Here is a 15,434-nt window from a genome sequence, read left to right as displayed (position 1 = left end):
TGTAGGAGTGTACTGACCAAAAAACTCTTAGGAGAAACAAAAACTCAATAAATCCAATCTTAATTCTGCCCATTGTTATCAGTGTTGCTGCTGAGACTTTTCCTTTTGTAAAAAATAAAATCAACCACTTTCAGTCACAAATTGTGATTTTTTTTTCAATACACAATGCATTTCGAATCCTGGGGGGCTCATCTTTAGGTACCCGATCAGTCCATGTCATTTTTGAAAGCATATTCCTACTGATCCTGTTAAAATGGTTTCAACTGTTAAATTCTTGCTTCTTAAGTTTTGTAAGAAGGTTCTCTCTCTCTCTCTCCTTCCTCATATGCCAATACAATCAGTGGAGATTTGGCCTATTTGAGTTGGCATGCAACACGTGATCCCATCAGGCTCTTACATCTTGATCTTCTTGTTGCCAATTGAATGCAATTGTCTTTCATAAGCTTGTATCCCATCTGCCCAGTGGTCTCCCTCTTGGTATTTTTGGTATACTGGACTCAATCAGCTCATTGCTCAAATGGTTCAAATGGCTCTGAGCACTATGGGACTTAACATCTGAGGTCATCAGTCCCCTAGAACTTAGAATTACCTAAACCTAACTAACCTAAGGGCATCACACACATCCATGCCCGAGGCAGAATTCGAACCTGTGACCATAACGGTCACTGAAGTGCCTAGAACCGCTTGGCCACACCGGCCGGCAGCTCGTTGGTACTTCAAGGTATTTACACTTACTATTATGTCATTGACCTTTGGTGTATGTCTGATATCTAACTGCTTTCTTCCTGTGTTTCTTTGCGTAGCCCAACATTAATCTTTCCATTCCATTTTGAGTTACTACGAGTTTGCTGATAATGAACTCATTTAATGTCCTTGTCTCACAGCCATAAGTTAGAACTAACAGTATACCCTGGTCAAACGTGTCTTCTTCAGCTCAGTGAACTTCTTGCATTTGGTAACTGAAGAGAATAAGCTTGCCAGGCCAATTTATACAATGAAGTATCTCTAGGTCGGAAGTCTATTTTCGTATTAACAAGGTGACCCAGACATATATACAGGGTGGACCATTCATAGTGACTGGGACAAATATCTCACGAAATAACCATCAAACAAAAAAACTACAAAGAACAAAACTCATCTACCTTGTAGGGGGAAACCAGATGGCGCTATGGTTGGCCTGCTAGATGGTGCTGCCATAGGTAAAATGAATATCAACTGCGTTTTTTTAAAAATAGGAACCCACATATTTTATTACATATTCGGTGTAGTACGTAAAGAAATATGAATGTTTTAGTTGGACCACTTTTTTCACTTTGCGATAGATGGCACTGTAATAGTCACAAATGTGTAAGTATGTGGTATCACGTAACATTCCACCAGTGCAGATGGTATTTGCTTCATGATACATTACCCGTGTTAAAATGAACCATTTACCAATTGCGGAAAAGGTCAATATCATGTTGATGTATGGCTATTGTGATCAAAATGCCCAATGGGCGTGTGCTATGTATGCTGCTCGGTATCCTGGATGACAACATCCAAATGTCTGGACGTTCGCTGGATAGTTATGTTAGTTACGGAAACAGGAAGTGTTCAGTCACATGTGAAACATCAACCATGACCTGCAACAAATGATGTTGCCCAAGTAGGTGTTTCAGCTGCTGTCACAGCTAATTCCCACATCAGTAGCAGACAAATTGCGCGAGAATCAGGAATCTCAAAAACGTCGGTGTGGAGAATGCTACATAAATATCGATTGCACCCATACCACATTTCTATGCACCAGGAATTGCATGGCGACAACTTTGAACATTGTGTACAGTTCTGCCACTGGGCACAAGACAAATTACGGGACGATGACAGATTTTTTGCACATGTTCTATCTAGCGACGAAGCATCATTCACCAACAATGGTAACGTAAAGCGGCCTAATATGCACTATTGGGCAACGAAAAATCCACGATGGCTGTGACAAGTGGAACATCAGCGACCTTGGCGGGTTAATGTATGGTGTGACATTATGGGAGGAAGGATAATTGGCCCCATTTTATCGATGGCAATCTAAATGGTGCAATGTATGCTGATTTCCTACATAATGTTCTACCGATGTTACTACAAGATGTTTCACGGCATGACAGAATGGCGATGTACTTCCAACATGATGGAGGTCTGGCACATAGCTTGCACGCGGTTGAAGCGGTACTGAATAGCATATTTCATGACAGATGGATTGGTCATTGAAGCACCATACCATGGCCCGCATGTTCACAGGATCTGACGTCCTCGGATTTCTTTCTGTGGGGAAAGTTGAAGGATATTTGCTATTGTGACCCACCACCAATGCCTGACAACATGCGTGCATTGTCAATGCATGTGCGAACATTACGGAAGGCAAACTACTCACTGTTGGGAGGAATGTCGTTACACGTATTGCCAAATGCATTGAAGCTGATGGACATCATTTTGAGCATTTATTGCATTAATGTAGTATTTACAGGTAATCATGCTGTAGCAGCATGCATTCTCAGAAATGATAATCTCACAAAGGTACATGTATGACATTGGATCAACCGAAATAAAATGTTCAAACGTACCTACGTTTTGTATTTTAATTTAAAAAACCTACCGGTTACCAACTGTTCGTCTAAAATTGTGAGCCATATGTTTGTGACTATTACAGCGCCATCAATCACAAAGCAAAAAGAGTGGTCCAACCAAAACATTCATTCATATTTCTTTACGTGCTACACGAATATGTAATAAAAAATGGGGCTTCCTATTTAAAAATCGCAGTTGATATCCGCTTGACCCCCCCCCCCCCCTCCCCCCCCAAGAACCATGGACCTTGCCGTTGGTGGGGAGGCCTGTGTGCCTCAGCAATACAGATAGCCGTACCGTAGGTGCAACCACAACCAATGGGTATCTGTTGAGAGGCCAGACAAACGTGTGGTTCCTGAAGACGGGCAGCAGCCTTTTCAGTAGTTGCAGGGGCACAGTCTGGATGATTGACTGATCTGGCCTTGTAACACCAGACAAAACGGCGTTGCTGTTCTGGTACTGTGAACGGCTGAAAGCAAGGGGAAACTACAGCCATAATTTTTCCCGAGGGCATGCAGCTTTACTGTGTGGTTTAATGATGATGGCATCCTCTTCGGTAAAATATTCTGGAGGTAAAATAGTCCCCCATTCGGATCTCCGGGCGGGGACTACTCAGGAGGACGTCGTTATCAGGAAAAAGAAAACTGGCGTTCTACGGATCGGAGCGTGGAATGTCAGATCCCTTAATCGGGCAGGTAGGTTAGAAAATTTAAAAAGGGAAATGGATAGGTTAAAGTTAGAGATAGTAGGAGTTAGTGAAGTTCGGTGGCAGGAGGAACAAGACTTTTGGTCAGGCGAATACAGGGTTATAAATACAAAATCAAAAAGGGGTAATGCAGGAGTCGGTTTTATAATGAATAAAAAAATAGGAGTGCGGGTAAGCTACTGCAAACAGCATAGTGAATGCATTATTGTGGCCAAGATAGACACGAAGCCCATGCCTACTACAGTAGTACAAGTTTATATGCCAACTAGCTCTGCAGATGATGAAGAAATTTAAGAAATGTATGATGAAATAAAAGATATTATTCAGATAGCGAAGGGAGATGAAAATTTATAGTCAAGGATGACTGGAATTCAGTAATAGGAAAAGGAGCGAAGGAAAAGTTGAATATGGATTTCGGCTAAGAAATGAAAGAGGAAGCCGCCTGGTAGAATTTTGCACAAAGCACAACTTAATCATAGCTAACACTTGGTTCAAGAATCATAAAAGAAGGTTGTATACATGGAAGAAGCCTGGAGATACTGACAGGTTTCAGATAGATTATATAATGGTAAGACAGAGATTTAGGAACCAGGTTTTAAATTGTAAGACATTTCCAGGGGCAGATGTAGACTCTGACCACAATCTGTTGGTTATGAACTGTAGATTAAAACTGAAGAAACTGCAAAAAGGTGGGAATTTAAGGAGATGGGACCTGGATAAACTGGAAGAACCAGAGATTGTACAGAGTTTCAGGGAGACCATGAGGGAACAACTGACACAAATGGAGGAATGAAATACAGTAGAAGAAGAATGGGTAGCTTTGAGAGATGAAGTAGTGAAGGCAGCAGAGGATCAAATAGGTAAAAAGACGAGGGCTAGTAGAAATCATTGGGTAACAGAAGAAATATTGAATTTAATTGATGAAAGGAGAAAATATAAGAATGCAGTAAATGAAGCAGGCAAAAAGGAATACAAACGTATCAAAAATGAGATTGACAGGAAGTGCAAAATGGCTAAACAGGGATGGCTAGAGGTCAAATGTAAGGATGTAGAGGCTTATCTCACTAGGGGTAAGATAGATAGTGCCTACAGGAAAATTAAAGAGACCTTTAGAGAAAAGAGAACCACTTGTATGAATATCAAGAGCTCAGATGGAAACCCAGTTCTAAGCAAAGAAGGGAAAGCAGAAAGGTGGAAGGAGTATATAGAGGGTCTATACAAGGGTGATGTACTTGAGGACAATATTATGGAAATGGAAGAAGATGTAGATGAAGATGAAATGGGAGATACGATACTGCGTGAAGAGTTCGACAGAGCACTGAAAGACCTGAGTCGAAACAAGGTCCCGGGAGTAGACAACATTCCATTAGAACTACTGACAGCCTTGGGAGAGCCAGTCCTGACAAAATCTACCATCTGGTGAGCAAGATGTATGAGACAGGCGAAATACCCTCAGATTTCAAGAAGAATATAATAATTCCAATCCCAAAGAAAAATTCTATTCAATACCTCCTCATCAGTTATATGATCTACCCATCTAATCTTTAGCATTCTTCTGTAGCACCACATTTCGAAAGCTCCTATTCTCTTCTTGTCCAAACTAGTTATCGTCCATGTTTCACTTCCATACATGGCTACACTCCATACAAATACTTTCAGAAAAGACTTCCTGACCCTTAAATCTATACTCAATGTTAACAAATTTCTCTTCTTTAGAAACGCTTTCCTTGCCATTGCCAGTCTACATTTTATATCCTCTCTACTTCGACCATCATCAGTTATTTTGCTCCCCAAATAGCAAAACAACTTTACTACTTTAAGTGCCTCATTTCCTAATCTAATTCCCTCAGCATCACCCGACTTAATTAGACTACATTCCATTATCCTTGTTTTGATTTTGTTGATGTTCATCTTATATCCTCCTTTCAAGACACTATCCATTCCGTTCAACTGCTCTTTTAAGTCCTTTGCTGTCTCTGACAGAATTACAATGTCATCGGCGAACCTCAAAGTTTTTATTTCTTCTCCATGGATTTTAATACCTACTCCAAATTTTTCTTTTGTTTCCTTCAATGATTGCTCAATATACAGATTGATCAACATCGGGGAGAGGCTACAACCCTGTCTCACTCCCTTCCAAACCACTGCTTCCCTTTCATGCCCCTCGACTCTTATAATTGCCATCTGCTTTCTGTACAAATTGTAAATAGCCTTTCGCTCCCTGTATTTTACCCCTGCCACCTTCAGAATTTGAAAGAGAGTATTCCAGTTAACATTGTCAAAAGCTTTCTAGTCTACAAATGCTAGGTTTGCCTTTCCTTAATCTAGCTTCTAAGATACATCGTAGGGTCAGTATTGCCTCACGTGTTCCTACATTTCTACGGAATCCGAACTGATCTTCCCCGAGGTCGGCTTCTACTAGTTTTTCCATTCGTCTGTAAAGAATTCGCATTAGTATTTTGCATCCGTGACTTATTAAACTGATAGTTCGGTAATTTTCACATCTGTCAGCACCTGCTTTCTTTGGGATTGGAATTATTATATTATTCTTGAAGTCTGAGGGTATTTCGCCTTTCTCATACATCTTGCTCACCAGATGGTAGAGTTTTGTCAAGACTGGCTCTCCCAAGGCCGTCAGTAGTTCTAATGGAATGTTGTCTACTCCGGGGGCCTTGTTTCGACTTAGGTCTTTCAGTGCTCTGTCAAACTCTTCACGCAGTATCGTATCTCCAATTTCATCTTCATCTACATCCTCTTCCATTTCCATAATATTGTCCCCAAGTACATCGCCCTTGTATAGACCCTCTATATACTCCTTCCACCTTTCTGCTTTCCCTTCTTTGCTTAGAACTGCGTTTCCATCCAAGCTCTTGATATTCATACAAGTGGTTCTCTTTTCTCCAAAGGTCACTTTAATTTTCCTGTAGGCAGTATCTATCTTACCCCTAGTGAGATAAGCCTCTACATCCTTACATTTGTCCTCTAGCCATCCCTGTTTAGCCATTTTGCACTTCCTGTCGATCTCATTTTGGAGACGTTTGTACTCCTTTTTGTCTGCTTCATTTACTGCATTCTTATATTTTCTCCTTTCATCAATTAAATTCAAAATTTCTTCTGTTACTCAAGGAGTTCTACTAGCCCTCATCTTTTTACCTACTTGATCCTCTGCTGCCTTCAGTACTTCATCCCTCGGAGCTACCAATTCTTCTTCTACTGTACTTCTTTCCCCCATTCCTGTGAATTGTTCCCTCATGGTCTCCCTGAAACTCTGTACAACCTCTGGTTCTTTCAGTTTATCCAGGTCCCATATCCTTAAATTCCCACCTTTTTGCAGTTTCTTCAGTTTTAATCTACAGTTCATAACCAACAGATTGTGGTCAGAGTCCACATCTGCCCCTGGAAATGTCTTACAATTTAATACCTGGTTCCTAAATCTCTGTCTTACCATTATATAATCTATCTGATACCTTTTAGTATCTCCAGGATTCTACCATGTATACAACCTTCTTTTATGATTCTTGAACCAAGTGTTAGCTATGATTAAGTTATGCTCTGTGCAAAATTCTACCAGACGGCTTCCTCTTTCATTTCTTTCCCCCAATCCATATTCACCTACTATATTTCCTTCTCTCCATTTTCCCACTCTCGAATTCCAGTCACCCATGACTATTAAATTTTCATCCCCCTTCACCAACTGAATAATTTCTTTTATCGCATCATAAATTTCATCAATTTCTTCATCATCTGCAGAGCTATTTGGCATATAAACTTGTACTACTGTAGTAGGCATGAGCTTCGTGCCTATCTTGGCCACAATAATGCATTCACTATGCTGTTTGTAGTAGCTTACCCGCACTCCTATTTTTTTTATTTATTATTAAACCAACTCCTGCATTACCCCTATTTGATTTTTTATTTATAACCCTGTATTCACCTGACCAAAAGTCTTGTTCCTCCTGCCACCGAACTTCACTAATTCTCACTATATCTAACTTTAAACTATCCATTTCCCTTTTTAAATTTTCTAACCTACCTGCTCGATTTAGGGATCTGACATTCCACGCTCCGATCCGTAGAACGCCAGTTTTCTTTCTCCTGATAACGACGTCCTCTTGAGTAGCCCCGCCCGGAGATCCGAATGGGGGACTATTTTACCTCCGGAATATTTTACCCAAGAGGACGCCATCATCATTAACCATACAGTAAAGCTGCATGCCCTTGGGAAAAATTACGGCTGTAGTTTCCCCTTGCTTTCAGCCATTCGCAGTACCAACATAGCAAGGCCGTTTTGGTTATTGTTACAGGGCCAGATCAGTCAATCATCAAGACTGTTGCCCCTGCAACTACTGAAAAGGCTGCTGCCCCTCTTCAGGAACCACACGTTTGTCTGGCCTCTCAACAGATACCCCTCCGTTGTGGTTGCACCTACGGTACAGCCATCTGTATCGCTGAGGCACGCGAGCCTCCCCACCAACGGCAAGGTCCATGGTTCATGGGGGAGGGGGGGGGGGGACACATCTAGGTACATAAATAAAAATTTGAAGTGCAGCATGCAAAAAAGGCATTTTCTTTGAAACAACTGCAATTTAACGTTTGGATGCTCATTTTGGTTAGGCTGATTGCTCTCATGCCATTAATTTGGCTACAGAACAGGTCAATTAAAAGTCACAGCTAATTAAAATTAGTACAATAAATGAAAAACTAAGTGCTAATCAGCATAATTCCATATAATTATCCACCACAATGGAAAACACCGCATGTTGACTTCCCTGTAAAGTACTTTAAATTAACTAAAACTAGTTATCTTCCAAAATAATTAAACCTGAATTTCAGAGTCACTGCCACTTTCCATCATAACCAGTGTCAGATTATGAACTTGGACTATGAGTACATACCTTTGATACATAAATTTTTCTACATTATATGATATACAGAACTAACAAACTAACACAATATCTCTCTCTCTCTCTCTCTCTCTCTCTCTCTCTCTCTCTCTCTCTCTCTCTCACACACACACACACACACACACACACACACACACACACACACACACACACTCCACTGACTTCTCTGGGTCATGATGACCCTGTGCCCTGTGTTGTGCTGCTTCCACCCATTGAGAGATACCCAGCACCTTGCAGTCACTTTATGTTGCAATCTGCTTCTTGGTCTTCCAGGGGGTCTTCTATCTTATTGTCATATATCTGATGGACTATTCTGCCACAGTCCATTCTGACACTGTGGCCTGTACATTGCAAAAGCCTCACATTGACAATGTTCACTACCAAGGTTTGGTTGGCCAGTTTAACTGGTTCTTAACTGGATCTCAAAATCCATCTTTGTGTTGCTTGGTTAAATGTTAGCCCAAAGATTTTGCTGTAGACTTTACTTTCGAAGACAGAGAGTCGGTGCTCTTCTTTTTTTTGTCATGTTCTGGCTCCATATAGCAGTACTAGCCGGATGATTGTGGTGTAGAGTTGCAGCTTAGTTTTCCTGGTCAAGATTTTGGAGGATACGAGTTTTGGAAGAAAAAGTAAACCTTCTTTGTGTTCTGTAGTCTAGTTTGCTATTCGACTTGTCTTCTTGAACAGAATTTCAATTACACCACTGTTAGTTCCTATTATAACTGTCATCTACAAAGGCCAGTATACTTGACTGTTTTTTCAAGACATTTTCATTTGTTGCCTGTTTGGTTTCTCTTATCAAAATTTCCATGACAAGGTTGAAGATATGTTGCGATGGAGTATCATCTTGCTTCAATCCAGTTCTGTTCTCAAAACATCTGATATTGAGCCACATTATGTCACCCTGTTTACCACCTTCTTCATACACATTTTGACCAACCTGATGAGTATGTTGAGGATTCCGTATTCTGCCATGATTTCCTGAGCACCTTCTGGAAATCTATGAACAGGTAATGGATGCTCTTGTTGTATTCCCATATTTGTTCACTGATGGTCTTGATGTAAAATATACTATCTATTGTTGATCTATTTCTCCAAAAACCATTCTGGTAGTTCCCTATCACATCCTCAGTACAGGGCTTCAGTCTTTACAGTGTCATACGTCACAGTACTTTGCATGCTGTGACTAGTAGGGATAGTCCTCTGTAATTTCTGCAGTTTCGTTTGTCTTCTTTTCTGCAGTTTCATTTATCTCCTTTCTTATATACAGGGACAAAAATTCATTCCCTCCATACATCTGGTATTTTTTTCATCTTGCCAGATTTTACGAATAAGGTGAAACAACTTCTTTTGAAATTTATGAACACCAAATTATGACCAGTGCGTTTGTTGGCACTCTGGTACACAGTAATATCGCTGAGGGCACTCCTGTATCTGTTTGAGATTTGGTTTGCTGTCTTTCCATTGCCAAATATGATGTATCTTTGTGCATATCATTGTGTGGAAAGATTGTGCTTCTGACATTCATGATTTCTGATTCAGCACATCAGATCATTCTACTAACATTCATGCTTTCTGATTCAGTGAATCCATTTTCATTGGTTTCATCATGGATGCTTTCACTGCCTACTGACAGTTGCAAATGTCTCTCTTTGCATACCTTGGCAGTGAAGTCTCCCAGCACTATTTTGATGTTGTGCTGCAATAGGCTGTCATACACAATTTTCAGGTGTTCATAGAAACTGTCTTTTACGGCATCTACTTTGTCATAGGTAGGCGCACAAACTAATAAATTAAGTCACTAATTAACAATTCTGTGTAATTTACTATGATCTCCAACATGGCACTTATACTTGTAAACAAAAAGATTCACATTGTGTAGAAGAAGAGTGTCCATGTATTTTTCTAAATTTCTGACCATCAACATTTTCGATAAGCCAAAGTCCCATTAGTTCTCATAGTTCATCAAAAACAGTGTCCCCATCGTAACTGACTTTAAAAACCCTTATGTGATTTCCGAAATAACAGTATATTCTTATGCCCATCTACAACCAGTCCAACATCACCCAAAATTGCCAGTCCATGGTTTGAAGGGTGAAAAGTAAGGCTTGTGTCAAGCACACTCTCACTCTCACTCTCACTCTCATGCTCACTGTTGACTCATCCGCTACTATGTACAAACACTACATGAAAATATGCATGTACCAAAAACCATGAAACCCAGGAACTTTAATGTTTAATACCTTTTATTAATTAAGGAACATTTTAACCAAACTTTGTTGTGATTGATAACAAGGGTGGAATATCATTGTCATCAAAACTAGTGATTCTTGGACTCAGTGAAGTTAATTATGAACTCGATTAACTGAACTATTGAAGTGTAATCTTTTCTCTAATAAATTACTACAGGAAAGGGTTAAGTGGAAACTGTGATGTTTCTGAGTAAATGTCAAGGTTCGCCCCCCCAACCCCCCCCCCCCCCCCCCCCACTCCCACCCCCACCCCCACAATAGAACAGTTAACTTTGCCACTGCACTAACAAATTTTCATAGTTAACGAACTGGTCACCGTTATCAATAACTGATTTCAGTGAAGAATAAATGTATGTGTTAGTGCAAATTAAATTGTGGTGCTTAGTATATCTTCGAGCAAACACCATCTCACCCACATTTAGACTTTCAGCTTTGCAGTGATAGAGAGTGATGTTACCCAGGTGAGACTACTACAAGAACCGGGTCGTTAGCAGACTTGTGTTTACTAAGGTTTCATTTAATAATTTAAATTATCTCACTGGCAGTGTACATTTGTGAGCAGATCAAGCACATAACATTAATGAAATTGTCACACAAGAAGAGAAAAAAGTAAAACAATGCTCCAATACAATCTTTACTGAGACCAGCATAATAAGACAGTTGACACAAACTTAATGAACATGATGCTATCATTGTTAAGGGTTATGAATGGAATTCCCCTACTGTCCTTTGTAAAGATGATAACATGGCTAATTATCGCAATTTTTTCTCAGCAAGCAACATTACTTAACTGAACCATGATCCAACTGAAAATGGCAGAAAAAATTAATATTCTTAATCAATGTAACTTCTTATATCTAATAAACAAAAAGTTGCATATTAATTTCATTGCTCCCATACTAAGGGCACGACCAAAAATCCACAAACCTAACTTATCGATCACATCCATTGTCCACTCCGAGAATACACCAGCATACAAACTTTCCCCAGTATTAAATAATATCGTCAAGGAATTTTACATTTTCAAATCAACATATTCAATTAAAAACACACATGGGCTAACACTTTCCATCAAACACACATGGGCTAACACTTTCCATCAAACACACAAAAGTCCGTGGACAAGCTAGATTCACCTAATCTGACAGAGTAACTCCCAATACGACAACTGAAAGTATTACACAAAATCTTATTAAACACAAAAACTAACCTTGCCTGAGATTTCAGAACTGGCCAACTTATTTGAATTGCACTGTGCCATAACTATTCCTCATTTAATGGTAAGATCTACCAACAGAAATAAGACTTAGCCAAGGGTTTACTCCGAAATGCTTTGCTAGAGTAACAACATATCAAGCTCCTTGCTGCCATAGTCAGCAACTGCTTAAAAAAAAGACATTTTTAATGGTAAAACTAACCTTGCCATACAAATAGCTTGTTACAGCACATATGTTGATTACACTCTACTCTTAGGGAACAAAATATGAGCTTGATGAACTTTTTACAATTATCAGTCCACTCCATAATACAATAATGTTTACAACACAACATGAAAGAAACTGTTCCACACTACACAAAAAGCAGCACACCTTCAAAACGTACACAAGTACACTGCACTCAGGTTCATCTCCAACCCCTCTCCCTGCCCCCTGCTCCCTGCTTCCTCCTCCTCCTCCTCCTCCTCCCCCCCCCCCCTTCCCACCCCACCTGACACAATTCCAACCCAATATAGTTCACCTACTGAAATGCACCACTGGCATTGTGCATTCAGCCAGCGCCTCGTTGGTGCATAGGCTGTGTGCGCATGAATGTGTACTCTGGTTTTAAAGGGGTTTACTCCAAAAGCTAGCAAATTTTCTTTCTGTTTTATGTGTGCCCGTCAGTGACTCAATGCTTCTGCTTTTCAGGGAGTGGTCTCCTTTATTCTTAAAGTATTTACATGCTACCAGAACTTTCCTATGAAATTAATCCATTATCTGCTAAGGCATAATATCATTTACAATATTATTTTTTCCTGTAGCAGAAATAATGTCATGATCCATATCTATACTTGTCTATCTCAATATTATGCCAAATCAGTTTGATTTTATTGTCTTTATATTGCAATTTCCAACATTCTAGTTTCCAAGCACTCCTCTTAACATATTGCAATACTGTCTATTACATAAATACACCTCATGAGCTTGCTGGTTTTGGTTATGCACCTCTTTTACCTATGAAGATACTCTTCTGCCCATAGTAAGTACATTGAATTCAGTACTAGTATCTGTCTCAAACAAAATGTTCAGACCAGTCACTATGTTTTATGCTCTTACTACAGAATTCTGTAGTAAAGTTATAGATCGGTCTCACTCTCTGAAATATAAACACAGAGAACTCCAGATTATCTATGTTAATGTGAACCCAAGACTGCATGGACAATCACAAAACCATGGATAATCGGAAATAAATATGTTTTTACAGGAAACTGCTATTTGCTGTACTTTTAAAACACAGTGTAAGTCAGAACTGATGTGAAGCCATCATACAACTGTTATTCAAGCAATATTGAGGATATTCAACCCATTTGTCAGTCATGTGATAATTGCCACAACATGTTTCCGGACAATATTATCCCATTTTGAAGTGCTAAAAGCAACAACACCAGATAAAACAATCCCCCTTATACTGACAGACATGTTAGTATTACAGACATCCTGAGTTATACTCTACCTTAAAAAAGAAAACAAAATTAGGTAGGGATAATGCTATCCTGAAACATGTTATGGTAATAATCACATGAATGACAACTGGGCTGAATATCCTCGATAGTGCTGTATGTCACATCTGAAGGCCCACTGCATTACTTACATTTTACTCACCAGAAATAATGGATTAGAAATTATCAATCTTTAACTTATAGAAAAAAGATAGGCAAATGAATACACAGGAAATCGATGATGGATATGTTACAAGGATGGAGCGTTTGCATCATTTTCCTGAAGCTTGACTGGGAAGTGGAGTGTGTATATTTTTTTAAGCGGAGTTGCAGAATATATATTACTCATATTCAACTTCTAGTTGGAAAATTTTTTGTCAATATATAGAATTGCAAACACGCTGATTTCCATGGCACAGTATGCTAACAGGTGAGTAAGCAAAATACAATGTTACTTGGCACTTTCATGATAAGAAAAAATGACTTCTGCACTGAACTCACCTCGGTCCCTTCATGATCCAGGCATCAAATGTCTGATCAGCAAATCCACTGTTTTCAATAAGGCCATCATTATCTTCATCCCATGTCAGTGCCTTATTCATGACTGTTTTTATTTTTGGCCACATAGCTTCAAGATAGTCACAAGAATCAAAAAAGCAGTAGTCACGGTAACACTGGAGAACGAATTTTAAATTCAGATCACGCCATTCCGAGACATCGTGAATGGGATACGAATTTATGGCTAAGAATGGTTCTTCCTCTGCAAATAAAATGAAGTTTAGTATTTAACTAAGTCTTGAACACAAAGTGGGAAAGCAGAATGAACAAAGTTTAATCTAGTATCAACATGCCATTCAAATTACATATGTTTAATATTAACACAAAATAGATAAAAACACACAAGCAAACACTACAGAGGCTATCTGATACTTTTTATACAAATAAGTAATTTTATTGTGTCCTTTCTCACAGTAACTTCCACATTGTGTTGCAAAATTTTGTGCTACTTACAATTAATTCATAATATAAAATATATTAGATACTTAAAAAGTAAAACAATGAAAGAATCAAGCAAAAAGAATCTGGAGCAAGTAAAATACTGAGGCAAATGAAACTGATATCCATACAACAGATGTTCCTAAAATGATACTCAATAACATCACTGATCACAAGATTCAATGGTTACATCCCTGATGGACAGTAACAGCGCACTAACCAGCAATCATCCATTTCTGAATGCTTATGATTTGCTCCAAAATACACTGTATGTACTGATGGATTACTTTCAAAATTACAATCCCAAAGGAGATTATGGAAAGCAGTCACTAAAAATCAGCAATTCTTTTGGCCATGATGGTACTGCTAGCATGCTAGCAGAGCACTAAAATCTTGTGAAAATATGATAAGACTGCCCTTGAACTAGCTCTGTAATCAGTCAAAAAATTTAAATATGCTATAGGAATGCCCATCTATAAAAATGGCAACAGAAGAAATACCTCTAAATACAAGCACACTGCACATCCTTCAGCCTATTCCAAAATGTTAGAGGAAATAGCCAACAACAGAATACTGACACATTTGTCTGATCAGAATTTTTAACTGCCTGGCTTCTTTGAGGGATTCTTCACAGATAAAACCATAAAAATGCTAACAAAGTTCTGTCACAGCTAAACAAGAAAATTTTTTTCTGCTGACGTATTCTGTGACCTATTCAATGACTTGGTTAAATGGACTATAAATTCATACGATAAAATAAATGTTATGGCAGCTCTCTTCCATAGGTGAGGCCATCTTTTACTACACAATGCATATGGTTACACTGACAAATAACACGACAGATGTAACATTAAATTCAGAGCAAAACAAGGCAAACCACAGTATTCAGTCCTGTCTCCATTCTCCTCTTAATTTGTTTCAATGACTATATGATTTGAAAAACATGACATATGCCTCCACAAACAATGAGTTTATAATTTATTTGGGCATTCCCTAGTCAAATGTATTAGTAACTGAGTTGATCCTTTCACTACACATGCTGGTGGCGGCGGTGAAAAGTTGTAGTGTGACGTCACTAAACAAAGAGTTTGCAAGGTCTGTTAACCACTCAAAAGTTTATTTAAAGAAGTTTAATTGTACCTTGAGGTTGCATTAAAGGTTGGGAGGCAACCTTAGCCACAGACGGCGATTATTAATATCTTGAGCTTTTCTGTGATCATAAAGAATGACCAATATTATAATCATCAAGTGTCAAGTACTGATATATGAAATAGGCAGTC

The 15,434-nt window shown here is 38.9% G+C and overlaps 1 protein-coding gene across 1 annotated transcript in view; it reads right to left on the bottom strand.

The window, feature by feature from the left end:
• The window catches only part of LOC126483959 (non-lysosomal glucosylceramidase), a 262,802-nt gene that overhangs the window by 53,286 nt on the left and 194,082 nt on the right, over window positions 1-15,434 (bottom strand). The window contains exon 12 of the mRNA XM_050107254.1: window positions 13,660-13,918. Within this exon, the coding sequence (XP_049963211.1) occupies window positions 13,660-13,918 (259 nt within the window). The remainder of the gene's footprint in view (window positions 1-13,659; window positions 13,919-15,434) is intronic.

Source organism: Schistocerca serialis, chromosome 6 (assembly GCF_023864345.2).
Source record: "Schistocerca serialis cubense isolate TAMUIC-IGC-003099 chromosome 6, iqSchSeri2.2, whole genome shotgun sequence".
In the NCBI taxonomy this organism is placed as follows: Eukaryota; Metazoa; Arthropoda; class Insecta; order Orthoptera; family Acrididae; genus Schistocerca; species Schistocerca serialis.
This window is presented reverse-complemented; position numbering and strand designations above follow the sequence as displayed.